Here is a 16,451-nt window from a genome sequence, read left to right on the forward strand (position 1 = left end):
GGGGAATTGTCATGCTGAAACAGGAAAGGGCCTTCCCCAAACTGTTGGCACAAAGTTGGAAGCACAGAATCATCTAGAATGTCATTGTATGCTGTAGCGTTAAGATTCCCCTTCACTGGAGCTAAGGGACCTAGCCCAAACCATGAAAAACAGCCCCAGACCATTATTCCTCCTCCACCAAACTTTACAGTTGGCACTATGCATTCCGGCAGGTAGCGTTCTGCTGGCATCCACCAAACCCAGATTCGTCAGTGGGACTGCCAGATGGTGAAGCGGGATTCATCACTCCAGAGTACGCGTTTCCATTGCTCCAGGGTCCAATGTTGGCGAGCTTAACACCACTCCAGTCGATGCTTGGCATTGCGCATGGTGATCTTAGGCTTGTGTGCGGAAACCCATTTCATGAAGCTCCCGACGGACAGTTCTTGTTCTGACATTGCTTTCAGAGACAGTTTGGAACTCGGAAATTAGTATTGCAAACAAGGACAGACGAGTTTCACATGCTATGCTCTTTGGCAGTTGGCAGTGCCGTTCCGTTAGCTTGTATGGCCTACCACTTCGTGGCTGAGGCATTGTTGTTCCTAGACGTTTCCACTTCACAATAACAGCACTTACAGTTGACCAGGGCAGCTCTAGCAGGACAGAAATTTGACCAACTGACTCGTTGGAAAGGTGGCATCCTTTCACTGAGCTCTTCATTCATTCATTCATTCATTCAAGGCCATTCTACTGCCAATGTTTGACTATGGAGATTGCATGGCTGTGTACTTGATTTTATACATCTGTCAGCAACGGGTGTGGCTGAAATAGCCGAATCCACTAATTTGATGGGGCGTCCACATACTTTTGTGTATATATATTGTATGTGCAATCGATAGACCAACCTAGTATTAAGTCATACGGCTACACCTGAGCCACTTCAATATTTGTATCTATAGGGCTTATAGGCTACTATTATCTAAAAGGTCACCCATTTCACTGTAGCCTAACCAGTAGCTTAAAGGTCAACATATTAGGTTTCATGGCAACACGCAACTTGCTACTTCATGTTTAATCATTTGGTATGACTCAATTGTATCATATCTGTAGGCCTACATAAGGCTCAATTCCTGCCTGCCATTAGGCTACAAAAACTACTGTAAGTCGCTCTGGATAAGAGCGTCTGCTAAATGACTAAAATGTAAATGTAAATTTGTTGAGCAATTACGAAAACCGTTGTCATCATATTCTAGTTTTAGCTCATGTTGATATTTTCGATTCAGATTTCATTCATTCTTGCTCACAGTTTACATAAACTGAAGAAATTCAGAGTTCACATAAATCAAACATTGCATAGAAAATAGCACGATAAAATACTTAGAATACATAGCACATTGCAAACATATAGTACAGACAAATACATAACAGGCTACAGAACATTTCTTCTACGTAAAAAAAACGAATATTAAAAAAAAGATAACTTTGAATAGCTATACTCTAAAGAGTTACAGATAACTCTTTAGCCTTTATTCCAGAATCATTGTCAGCATTGCAGCTCTTGTAACGACACAGATACATTTCAGTTTGTATCGAGTGCACTAAGTGGTGTTTTGGGAAACGTGTGTGACGTCTACAGCCGTTATTTTGTACAATGCATCGTCATCGGGAAATCTTGCCTGGATGGTTCGTATGAATCTACAAATCTCCTGTCCCCAGATCCTACAATCTGTCCAATATGAAAATATTATTGGAACTGCATATCCCCAATAAATTACCTACAGTACCACGCACAGAAAAGTAAAAATAACTCACCCTCCCCATTCGGTGTGATTCAGCCATGTTCAACACACGCAAGTTTCATATGAACGGAACGCCCCCATACCGCATCTCTATCAAATTTGACATTGATTTAACTTGGGAGTACATGTCTACATGAGATGCTATACGGGCGAATACAACTTTAATATACCTTGACATTGGAAATTAAACTTTAATGTGCCGAATATGCGTTCATAGGCTTCACGCAATACCAAATAATGAGCGAGGATATCCATTGGGTAATATATCTAAAAATGAATCTGATTATTCGTATGTTTATACTTTTCATCGCTTCACCGGTCGATACAACTGATAACATCGACGTTTGCCCAACTTTTTGCGACTGCACCAAATGGTACAGTACGAAAACAGTGTCATGCTTCGAAATTGACGTCCTACCTGCATTCCATCCCAGCACTAAAGAGTTGTAAGTACACTCGTTTCCGTATCTTTCTAGTGTTTCTTTTTACCTGCCCTGTCAGTCAGTCGAAGTGATGCTGATTTAAAGGATTAACTCAGCAAAAGAGAAGTTCACTTAATTGACATACGACGAATAATACCTGGTAGTGGGATTTAGTTTTAAACTACAGTCTGGGATTCAAGAAATCTGTTCAACTGGTGATTTGAATTGTTTATATTTACCTATTGGTTCTTATCTCATGGGTTTAACACAGCTGTCTGTTTTTATCATTACCCAACATACATAGAAGGTATTCTCATCTTGTAAATGTGTATAATCTATTATTATTATTATTATTATTATTAATCAGCTTCTATTGGATACTATGTCGACAGAACAATCCCTCTCTCTCTCTGCAGATCTACACTGACCAGTAACCATCATCCCATAGCCCCAGAATATGTTTATATTATCTATATAATGTCTATGGATGTGACAGGTCAGGCAATAGTTACTTTGTATTTGCAGATAACTAAATTAGAACAAAGAAAAAAAGCTAATGCGGTATAATAAAGTGTTGCAGGGATATTATAGAGATGTGAAAACTAGAATGTATACCTTTACACGTACAACACAAATGAAATGAAAAGCACTATACAAATGCAACATTATTATCGATGTATTATCACAACAGGTGGCTTGTGGAGACAAGACTGACCTCCATATCTCAGGATGCCTTCGCCAACTTGATCAACATCTCTCACATGTAGGTTATTGTTTGTAACATATGCTACTATGTTATATCTGTAGTAGAAAAGGTATAATATCATAGAACTGAACAGCCCATCATTGATTATCTCACATCCATACACTTCCATAGGGCCTACAGGGGAACAGCCAGTGACTGATGTAGATGTAGCTGTTTACAATGTACTACTATCCAATCTGTTCTTGCAGTGAAAAAGTTCTACATTTCCATTCTATATTTTCCCAATCAGTTACATCTCAGATGATGAAAGTCTGACGAGTCTGGAGAGACATTCCTTTCACAAGCTGCCCAAGGCTATCCACATGTAAGTACATTAGGTTAGGCGGCCCCGCCACAGTCTCTCTTTTTTCTTCGGAAACCCATCTCTCTCTTATCTCATATATCTATCTACCTCAGTTTAGGGTTGCAGCGCATATAGAGCCTCCAATCTACCATCCAGAGTTTGTGTTTTAGCCCAACGGTATGTGGTTTGGAATTGGAGGCTCTTTTAGCCCAACCATGTGGTTTGGAATTGGAACAGGAGGTGCCTGAATCGTTGTTTAGCCTAAAAGGTTTAGACAGGGAAATATAAATTACGTGACCAAACGAGAGACTGAATAATTATTGGATGCATGCATTTACATGAATTCACAACGGCCGGCACAGAGGCAGGGCCCAGATTACCGACCAGATCGCATGCCCCGGGGCCCCAGGTGACATCCACTGATTTTGTTTTAATGTTTGAGTCACTCAGATAACATAAGAAAAAGGCATAAGCCATGTCGAAATGTGTAAATCTACAGGAAATATAAGCACATTTTTCTCTCAGCCCAAAGGCAAAATGTGTAGAATTGCAGGAATTTTGTTTTAAAACAGCAAACATTTCTTTCTGCCACCAAGAGTACAGGGTTCTAAAGAGTACGGGGTTCTAAAGAGTACGGGGTTCTAAAGAGTACGGGGTTCTAAAGAGTATTGGGTTCTAAAATGTTAATGCCTAGGGCCCCAGATTTGGTTAGTCCGGCCCTGCACAGACGCTGTTTTTGTTGTGGTTTGAATGGTTGCAGTCTCCCAGACAGCCACGGTAGACATGCACAGACTCTGGGTTGTGGCTTAAGGAAAGGGAAAGGGGATACCTACTCAGTTGCACAACTGACTACATTCGACTGAAATGTGTCTTCTCAAGAGGCAATATGCAGCTGCTACATCATTTTTTTGACTTCTAAGTTAATGATATGTACCCATTGATTCTTAGTGAACATTACTTATAAATGTCTCATGAGCTTAGTTCAGCTGTTGTACCCCATAAGAACCCAAAATAAAAGCTTGTTTTACCCCAATGTTTATAAACATATTAAATGTAAACAAACACTATATAGCCTCAGAACATGGTTAAAACTATACTTTGGATATCATGGATGGTCAGTCCTTGCATCCGTAGCTCTGTCTATGAATTTGAGAGTGTTTACATTTCTCCAGCCCCATCCCTCAGCTTTTTACCAAAACAGGGGCGAGGATTACTGATCCAACCCAATCTTTTCTCTTCCTGGGTGATTATGATTATGTTCCAGTATGGTAGAAATGTGTTTGGCACTGGCAACATGGTAACATAGAACATGGTGACATGGTAACATGGCAACATGGTAACATAGAACATGGTAACATGCTAACATAGAACATGGTAACATAGAACATGGTGACATAGAACATGGTAACATGCTAACATAGAACACGGTAACATAGAACATGGTAACATAGAACATGCTGACATGGTGACATGGTAACATAGAACATGGCAACATGGTAACATAGAACATGGTAACATGCTAACATAGAACATGGTAACATGCTAACATAGAACATGGTAACATGGTAACATAGAACATAGAACATGGCAACATGGTAACATAGAACATGGTGACATAGAACATGGTAACATGCTAACATAGAACATGGTAACATAGAACATGGTAACATAGAACATGCTGACATGGTAACATAGAACATGGTAACATAGTAATATAAAACATGGTAACATAGAACATGGTAACATGCTAACATAGAACATGGTAACATGGTAACATAGAACATAGAACATGGCAACATGGTAACATAGAACATGGTGACATGGTAACATAGAACATGGTGACATGGCAACATGGTAACATAGAACATGGTAACATAGAACATGGTAACATGGTAACATAGAACATAGTAACATAGGACATGGTAACATAGAACATGGTAACATGGTAACATAGAACATGGTGACATAGAACATGGTAACATAGAACATGCTGACATGGTGACATGGTAACATAGAACATGGCAACATGGTAACATAGAACATGGTAACATAGAACATGGTAACATGCTAACATAGAACATGGTAACATAGAACATAGAACATGGCAACATGGTAACATGGAATATGGTGACATGGTAACATAGAACATGGTGACATGGCAACATAGAACATGGTAACATAGAACATGGTAACATAAAACATGGTAATATGGTAACATAGAACATGGTAGCATAGGACATGGTAACATAGAACATGGTAACATAGGACATGGTAACATAGAACATGGTAACACAGTAACATAGAACATGGTAACATAGACCATGGTGACATAGAACATGGTAACATAGAACATGGTAACATGGAAATGTGGTAACATGGTAACATAGAACATGATAACATGGTGACATGGTAACATAGAACATGGTAACATAAAACATGGTAACAAGGCAACATAGAAAATGGTAACATGGCAACATGGTAACATGGCAACATGGCAGCATGGCAACATGGTAACATGGTAACATAGAACATGGCAAAATGGTAACATAGAACATGGTAACATGGTAATATGGTAACATAGAACATGGTAACATGGTAACTTGGTAACATGGTAACTTGGTAACATGGCAACATGGGAACATGGTAACATGGTAACATAGAACATGGTAACATGGTAAAATGGCAACAAGATAACATAGAACATGTTAACGTGGCAACATAGAACATGGTAACATTGTAACATAGAACATGGTAACATAGAACATGGTACCATGGTAACATAGAACATGGTGACATGGTAACATAGAACATGGTAACATAAAACATGGTAACGTGGTAACATAGAACATGGTAACATAGAACATGGTAACATAGAACATAGCAACATGGTAACATAGAACATTGCAACATGGTCAAATAGAACATGGTAACATGGTAACATAGAACATGGTGACATGGTAACATGGTAACATAGGACATGGTAACATAGAACATGGTAACATAGAACATGGTAACATGGTAACATAGAACATGGAAATGTGGTAACATGGTAACATAGAACATGGTAACATGGTGACATGGTAACATGGTAACATAGAACATGGTAGCATATAACATGGTAACATGGTAACATTGAACATGGTAACATGGCAACACGGTAACATAGACCATGGTAACATAGAACATGACAACATGGTAACATAGAAAATGGTAACATGGCAACATGGTAACATAGAACATGGCAACATGGTAACATGGCAACATGGTAACATAGAACATGGTAACATAGAACATGACAACATGGTAACATAGAAAATGGCAACATGGTAACATAGAACATGGTAACATGGCAACATGGTAACATAGAACATGGCAACATGGTAACATGGTAACATAGAACATGGCAACATGGTAACATGGCAACATGGTAACATAGAACATGGTAACATAGAACATGACAACATGGTAACATAGAAAATGGCAACATGGTAACATAGAACATGGCAACATGGTAACGTAGAACATGGCAACATGGTAAAATAGAACATGGTAACATGGCAACATGGTAACATGGCAACATGGTAACATGGTAACATGGCAACATGGCAACATGGCAAAATGGTAACATAGAACATGCTAACATGGCAACATGGTAACATGGTAACATAGAACATGGCAACATGGTAACATAGAACATGGTAACATAGAACATGACAACATAGAAAATGGTAACATGGCAACATGGCAACATGGCAGCATGGCAACATGGCAACATGGTAACATGGCAACATGGTAACATAGAACATGGCAACATGGTAACATAGAACATGGTAACATGGCAACATGCTAACATGGCAACATGGTAACATGGTAACATAGAACATGGCAACATGGTAACATAGAACATGGTAACATAGAACATGACAACATGGTAACATAGAAAATGGTAACATGGCAACATGGCAGCATGGCAACATGGTAACATGGCAACATGGTAACATAGAACATGGTAACATGGCAACATGGTAACATGGCAACATGGCAACATGGTAACATGGCAACATGGTAACATAGAACATGGCAACATGGTAACATAGAACATGGTAACATGGTAACATGGAAACATGGTAATATGGTAACAAGGTAACATAGGACATGGTAACATGGTAATATGGTAACCTAGAACATGGTAACATGGTAACATGGTAACCTAGAACATGGTAACATGGTAATATGGTAACATGGCAACATGGTAACAAGGTAACATAAGACATGGTAACATAGAACATGGCAACAAGGCGACATAGAACATGGTAACATTGTAACATAGAACATGGTAACATAGAACATGGTACCATGGTAACATAGAACATGGTAACATGGTAGCATTGAACATGGTAACATGGTAACATAGAACATGGTAACAAGGTAACATAGAACATGGCAACATAGAACATGTTAACGTGGTAACATAGAACATGGTAACATAGTAACATTGAACATGGTAACATAGTAACATTGAACATAGAACATGGTAACATAGAACATGGTAATGTGTAACATGGTAACATAGAACATGGTAACATAGAACATGGTTACATGGTAACATAGAACATGGTAACATAGTAACATTGAACATGGTAACATAGTAACATTGAACATAGAACATGGTAACATAGAACATGGTAACATGTAACATGGTAACATAGAACATGGTAACATAGAACATGGTTACATGGTAACATAGAACATGGTAACATAGTAACATTGAACATGGTAACATGGTAACATAGGACATGGTAACATGGTAACATAGAACATGGCAACAAGGCGACATAGAACATGGTAACATTGTAACATAGAACATGGTAACATAGTACATGGTACCATGGTAACATAGAACATGGTAACATGGTAGCATTGAACATGGTAACATGGTAACATAGAACATGGTAACAAGGTAACATAGAACATGGTAACATGGTAACATAGAACATGGCAACATAGAACATGTTAACGTGGTAACATAGAACATGGTAACATAGAACATGGTTACATGGTAACATAGAACATGGTAACATAGTAACATTGAACATAGAACATGGTAACATAGAACATGGTAACGTGTAACATGGTAACATAGAACATGGTAACATGGTAACATAGAACATGGTTACATGGTAACATAGAACATGGTAACATAGTAACATTGAACATGGTAACATAGAACATGGTAACATGGTAACATAGAACATGGTAACATGGTAACCTAGAACATGGTAACATGGCAACATGGCAACAAGGTAATATGGTAACATGGCAACATGGTAACAAGATAACATAGGACATGGTAACATGGTAACATAGAACATGGCAACAAGGCGACATAGAACATGGTAACATTGTAACATAGAACATGGTAACATAGAACATGGTACCATGGTAACATAGAACATGGTAACATGGTAGCATTGAACATGGTAACATGGTAACATAGAACATGGTAACAAGGTAACATAGAACATGGTAACATGGTAACATAGAACATGGCAACATAGAACATGTTAACATGGTAAAATAGAACATGGTAACCTAGAACATGGTTACATGGTAACATAGAACATGGTAACATAGTAACATTGAACATGATAACATAGTAACATTGAACATAGAACATGGTAACATAGAACATGGTAACGTGTAACATGGTAACATGGTAACATAGAACATGGTTACATGGTAACATAGAACATGGTAACATAGTAACATTGAACATGGTAACATAGAACATGGTAACATGGTAACATAGAACATGGTAACTTGGTAACATGGTAACCTAGAACATGGTAACATGGCAACATGGCAACATGGTAATATGGTAACCTGGCAACATGGTAACAAGATAACATAGCACATGGTAAAATGGTAACATAGAACATGGCAACAAGGCGACATAGAACATGGTAACATTGTAACATAGAACATGGTAACATAGAACATGGTACCATGGTAACATAGAACATGGTAACATGGTAACATAGTACATGGCAACATAGAACATGGTAACATGGTAACATAGAACATGGTAACATGTAACATGGTAACATAGAACATGGTTACATGGTAACATAGAACATGGTAACATAGTAACATTGAATATGGTAACATAGAACATGGTAACATGGTAACATAGAACATGGTAACATGGTCAAATAGAACATGGTAACATGGTCAAATAGAACATGGTAACATGGTAACATAGAACACGGTAACATGGAAATGTGAGAACATGGTAACATGGAACTTGGTAACATGGTAACATAGAACTTGGTAACATGGTAACATAGAACATGGCAACAAGGCGACATAGAACATGGTAACATTGTAACATAGAACATGGCAACAAGGCGACATAGAACATGGTAACATAGAACATGGTACCATGGTAACATAGAACATGGTAACATGGTAGAATTGCACATGGTAACATAGAACATGGTAACAAGGTAACATAGAACATGGTAACATGGCAACATAGAACATGGCAACATAGAACATGGTAACATGGTAACATAGAACATGGTAACATGTAACATGGTAACATAGAACATGGTAACATGGTAACATAGAACATGGTTACATGGTAACATAGAACATGGTAACATAGTAACATTGAACATGGTAACATAGAACATGGTAACATAGAACATGGTAACATGGTCAAATAGAACATGGTAACATGGTAACATAGAACATGGTAACATAAAACATGGTAACATGGCAACATGGTAGCATAGAACATGGCAACATGGTAACATTGAACATGGTAACAAGGTAAAGTAGAACATGGTAACATAGAACATGGTAACATAGAACATGGTAACATAGAACATGGTAACATAAAACATTGCAACATTGAACATGGTAACATAGTAACATTGAACATAGAACATGGTAACATAGAACATGGTAACATAGAACATGTTAATGTGGTAACATAGAACATGGATACATGGTAACATAGAACATGGTAACATAGTAACATTGAACATGGTAACATAGTAACATTGAACATAGAACATGGTAACATGTAACATGGTAACATAGAACATGGTAACATAGAACATGGTTACATGTTAACATAGAACATGGTAACATAGTAACATTGAACATGGTAACATAGAACATGGTAACATGGTAACATGGTCAAATAGAACATGGTAACATGGTCAAATAGAACATGGTGACATGGTAACATGGTGACATGGTAACATGGTAACATAGAACATGGTAACATGGAAATGTGGTAACATGGTAACATAGAACATGGTAACATGGTAACATAGAACATGGTAACATAAAACATGGTAACATGGTAGCATAGAACATGGCAACATGGTAACATTGAACATGGTAACAAGGTAACATAGAACATGGTAACATAAAACATGGCAACATTGAACATGGTAACATAGTAGCATTGAACATGGTAACATAGAACATGGTAACATGTAACATGGTAACATAGAACATGTTAACGTGGTAACATAGAACATGGTAACATAGAACATGGATACATGGTAACATAGAACATGGTAACATAGTAACATTGTAACATGGTAACATAGAACATGGCAACAAGGCAACATAGAACATGGTAACATTGTAACATAGAACATGGTAACATAGAACATGGCAACAAGGCGACATAGAACATGATAACATTGTAACATAGAACATGGTAACATAGAACATGGTACCATGGTAACATAGAACATGGTAACATGGTAGCATTGAACATGGTAACATGGTAACATAGAACATGGTAACAAGGTAACATAGAACATGGTAACATGGTAACATAGAACATGGCAACATAGATCATGTTAACGTGGTAACATAGAACATGGTAACATAGTAACATTGAACATGGTAACATAGTAACATTGAACATGGTAACATAGTAACATTGAACATAGAACATGGTAACATAGAACATGGTAACGTGTAACATGGTAACATAGAACATGGTAACATAGAACATGGTTACATGGTAACATAGAACATGGTAACATAGTAACATTGAACATGGTAATATAGAACATGGTAACATGGTAACATAGGACATGGTAACATGGTAACATGGTACCATGGTAACATAGAACATGGTAACATGGTAGCATTGAACATGGTAACATGGTAACATAGAACATGGTAACAAGGTAACATAGAACATGGTAACATGGTAACATAGAACATGGCAACATAGAACATGTTAACGTGGTAACATAGAACATGGTAACATAGAACATGGTTACATGGTAACATAGAACATGGTAACATAGTAACATTGAACATAGAACATGGTAACATAGAACATGGTAACGTGTAACATGGTAACATAGAACATGGTAACATGGTAACATAGAACATGGTTACATGGTAACATAGTAACATTGAACATGGTAACATAGAACATGGTAACATGGTAACATAGAACATGGTAACATGGTAACCTAGAACATGGTAACATGGCAACATGGCAACATGGTAACATGGCAACATGGTAACAAAATAACATAGGACATGGTAACATGGTAACATAGAACATGGCAACAAGGCGACATAGAACATGGTAACATTGTAACATAGAACATGGTAAAATAGAACATGGTACCATGGTAACATAGAACATGGTAACATGGTAGCATTGAACATGGTAACATGGTAACATAGAACATGGTAACAAGGTAACATAGAACATGGTAACATGGTAACATAGAACATGGCAACATAGAACATGTTAACGTGGTAAAATAGAACATGGTAACCTAGAACATGGTTACATGGTAACATAGAACATGGTAACATAGTAACATTGAACATGGTAACATAGTAACATTGAACATAGAACATGGTAACATAGAACATGGTAACATGGTAACATAGAACATGGTTACATGGTAACATAGAACATGGTAACATAGTAACATTGAACATGGTAACATAGAACATGGTAACATGGTAACATAGAACATGGTAACTTGGTAACATGGTAACCTAGAACATGGTAACATGGCAACATGGTAATATGGTAACATGGCAACATGGTAACAAGATAACATAGGACATGGTAACATGGTAACATAGAACATGGCAACAAGGCGACATAGAACATGGTAACATTGTAACATAGAACATGGTAACATAGAACATGGTACCATGGTAACATAGAACATGGTAACATGGTAACATAGAACATGGCAACATAGAACATGGTAACATGGTAACATAGAACATGGTAACATGTAACATGGTAACATAGAACATGGTTACATGGTAACATTGAATATGGTAACATAGAACATGGTAACATGGTAACATAGAACATGGTAACATGGTCAAATAGAACATGGTAACATGGTCAAATAGAACATGGTAACATGGTAACATAGAACATGGTAACATGGAAATGTGAGAACATGGTAACATGGAACTTGGTAACATGGTAACATAGAACTTGGTAACATGGTAACATAGAACATGGCAACAAGGCGACATAGAACATGGTAACATTGTAACATAGAACATGGCAACAAGGCGACATAGAACATGGTAACATAGAACATGGTACCATGGTAGCATTGAACATGGTAACATGGTAACATAGAACATGGTAACAAGGTAACATAGAACATGGTAACATGCTAACATAGAACATGGTAACATAGAACATGGTGACATAGAACATGGTAACATAGAACATGCTGACATGGTGACATGGTAACATAGAACATGGCAACATGGTAACGTAGAACATGGTAACATAGAACATGGTAACATGCTAACATAGAACATGGTAACATAGAACATAGAACATGGCAACATGGTAACATAGAACATTGTGACATGGTAACATAGAACATGGTGACATGGCAACATAGAACATGGTAACATAGAACATGGTAACATAGAACATGGTAATATGGTAACATAGAACATGGTAACATTGGACATGGTAACATAGAACATGGTAACATAGGACATGGTAACATAGAACATGTTAACACAGTAACATAGAACATGGTAACAAATGAACATGGTGACATAGAACATGGTGACATAGAACATGGTAACATGGTAACATAGAAAATGGCAACATGGTAACATAGAACATGGTAACATGGCAACATGGGAACATAGAACATGGCAACATGGTAACATGGTAACATAGAACATGGCAACATGGTAACATGGCAACATGGTAACATAGAACATGGTAACATAGAACATGACAACATGGTAACATAGAAAATGGCAACATGGTAACATAGAACATGGTAACATGGCAACATGGTAACATGGTAACATGGTAACGTAGAACATGGCAACATGGTAACATAGAACATGGTAAAATGGCAACATGGTAACATGGCAACATGGTAACATGGTAACATGGTAACATGGCAACATGGCAACATGGTAACATAGAACATGCTAACATGGCAACATGGTAACATGGTAACATAGAACATGGCAACATGGTAACATAGAACATGGTAACATAGAACATGACAACATGGTAACATAGAAAATTGTAACATGGCAACATGGCAACATGGCAGCATGGCAACATGGTAACATGGTAACATAGAACATGGCAACATGGTAACATAGAACATGGTAACATGGCAACATGGTAACATGGCAACATGGCAACATGGTAACATGGCAACATGGTAAAATGGTAACATAGAACATGGCAACATGGTAACATAGAACATGGTAACATGGTAACATGGAAACATGGTAATATGGTAACATAGAAAATGGTAACTTGGTAACATGGTAACATGGTAACCTAGAGCATGGTAACATGGTAATATGGTAACATGGCAACATGGTAACAAGGTAACATAGGACATGGTAACATAGAACATGGCAACAAGGCGACATAGAACATGGTAACATTGTAACATAAAACATGGTAACATAGAACACGGTACCATGGTAACATAGAACATGGTAACATAGTAGCATTGAACATGTTAACATGGTAACATAGAACATGGTAACAAGGTAACATAGAACATGGTAACATGGTAACATAGAACATGGCAACATAGAACATGTTAACGTGGTAACATAGAACATGGAAACATAGTAACATTGAACATAGAACATGGTAACATAGAACATGGTAACGTGTAACATGGTAACATAGAACATGGTAACATAGAACATGGTTACATGGTAACATAGAACATGGTAACATGGTAACATAGGACATGGTAACATGGTAACATGGAAACATGGTAATATGGTAACATAGAAAATGGTAACTTGGTAACATGGTAACATGGTAACCTAGAACATGGTAACATGGTAATATGGTAACATGGCAACATGGTAACAAGGTAACATAGGACATGGTAACATAGAACATGGCAACAAGGCGACATAGAACATGGTAACATTGTAACATAGAACATGGTAACATAGAACACGGTACCATGGTAACATAGAACATGGTAACATGGTAGCATTGAACATGGTAACATGGTAACATAGAACATGGTAACAAGGTAACATAGAACATGGTAACATGGTAACATAGAACATGGCAACATAGAACATGTTAACGTGGTAACATAGAACATGGAAACATAGTAACATTGAACATAGAACATGGTAACATAGAACATGGTAACGTGTAACATGGTAACATAGAACATGGTAACATAGAACATGGTTACATGGTAACATAGAACATGGTAATATGGTAACATAGGACATGGTAACATGGTAACATAGAACATGGCAACAAGGTGACATAGAACATGGTAACATTGTAACATAGAACATGGTACCATGGTAACATAGAATATGGCAACATGGTAGCATTGAACATGGTAACATGGTAACATAGAACATGGTAACAAGGTAACATAGAACATGGTAACATTGTAACATAGAACATGGTAACAAGGTAACATAGAACATGGTAACATGGTAACATAGAACATGGCAACATAGAACATGTTAACGTGGTAACATAGAACATGGTAACATAGAACATGGTTACATGCTAACATAGAACATGGTAACATAGTAACATTGAACATGGTAACATAGTAACATTGAACATAGAACATGGTAACATAGAACATGGTAACGTGTAACATTGAACATGGTAACATAGAACATGGTAACATGGTAACATATAACATGGTAACTTGGTAACATGGTAACCTAGAACATGGTAACATGGCAACATGGCAACATGGTAATATGGTAACATGGCAACATGGTAACAAGATAACATAGGACATGGTAACATGGTAACAGAACATGGCAACAAGGCGACATAGAACATGGTAACATTGTAACATAGAACATGGTAACATAGAACATGGTACCATGGTAACATAGAACATGGTAACATGGTAGCATTGAACATGGTAACATAGAACATGGTAACAAGGTAACATAGAACATGGTAACATGGTAACATAGAACATGGCAACATAGAACATGTTAACGTGGTAACATAGAACATGGTAACATAGAAAATGGTAACATAGAACATGGTTACATGGTAACATAGAACATGGTAACATAGAACATGGTAACATAGTAACATTGAACATGGTAACATAGTAACATTGAACATAGAACATGGTAACATAGAACATGGTAACGTGTAACATCGTAACATAGAACATGGTAACATGGTAACATAGAACATGGTTACATGGTAACATAGAACATGGTAACATAGTAACATTGAACATGGTAACATAGAACATGCTAACATATTACATGGTAACTTGGTAACATGGTAACCTAGAACATGGTAACATGGTAACATGGCAACATGGTAATATGGTAACATGGCAACATGGTAACAAGATAACATAGGACATGGTTACATGGTAACATAGAACATGGCAACAAGGCGACATAGAACATGGTAACATAGAACATGGTACCATGGTAACATAGAACATGGTAACATGGTAGAATTGCACATGGTAACATGGTAACATAGAACATGGTAACAAGGTAACATAGAACATGGTAACATGGCAACATAGAACATGGCAACATAGAACATGGTAACATGGTAACATAGAACATGGTAACATGTAACATGGTAACATAGAACATGGTAACATGGTAACATAGAACATGGTTACATG

At 37.2% G+C, this 16,451-nt stretch overlaps 1 protein-coding gene across 1 annotated transcript in view; it reads left to right on the forward strand.

The window, feature by feature from the left end:
* The first annotated feature begins 1,627 nt into the window (after positions 1-1,627).
* Positions 1,628-16,451, forward strand: part of LOC115161952 (thyrotropin receptor-like) — a 46,920-nt gene continuing 32,096 nt past the window's right edge. Inside the window, exons 1-3 of the mRNA XM_029712807.1 lie at positions 1,628-2,224; positions 2,892-2,963; positions 3,196-3,270. Of these exons, the coding sequence (XP_029568667.1) occupies positions 2,052-2,224; positions 2,892-2,963; positions 3,196-3,270 (320 nt within the window). The 5' untranslated portion in view covers positions 1,628-2,051. The remainder of the gene's footprint in view (positions 2,225-2,891; positions 2,964-3,195; positions 3,271-16,451) is intronic.

Source organism: Salmo trutta, chromosome 25 (genome assembly GCF_901001165.1).
Source record: "Salmo trutta chromosome 25, fSalTru1.1, whole genome shotgun sequence".
Lineage (NCBI taxonomy): Eukaryota > Metazoa > Chordata > Actinopteri > Salmoniformes > Salmonidae > Salmo > Salmo trutta.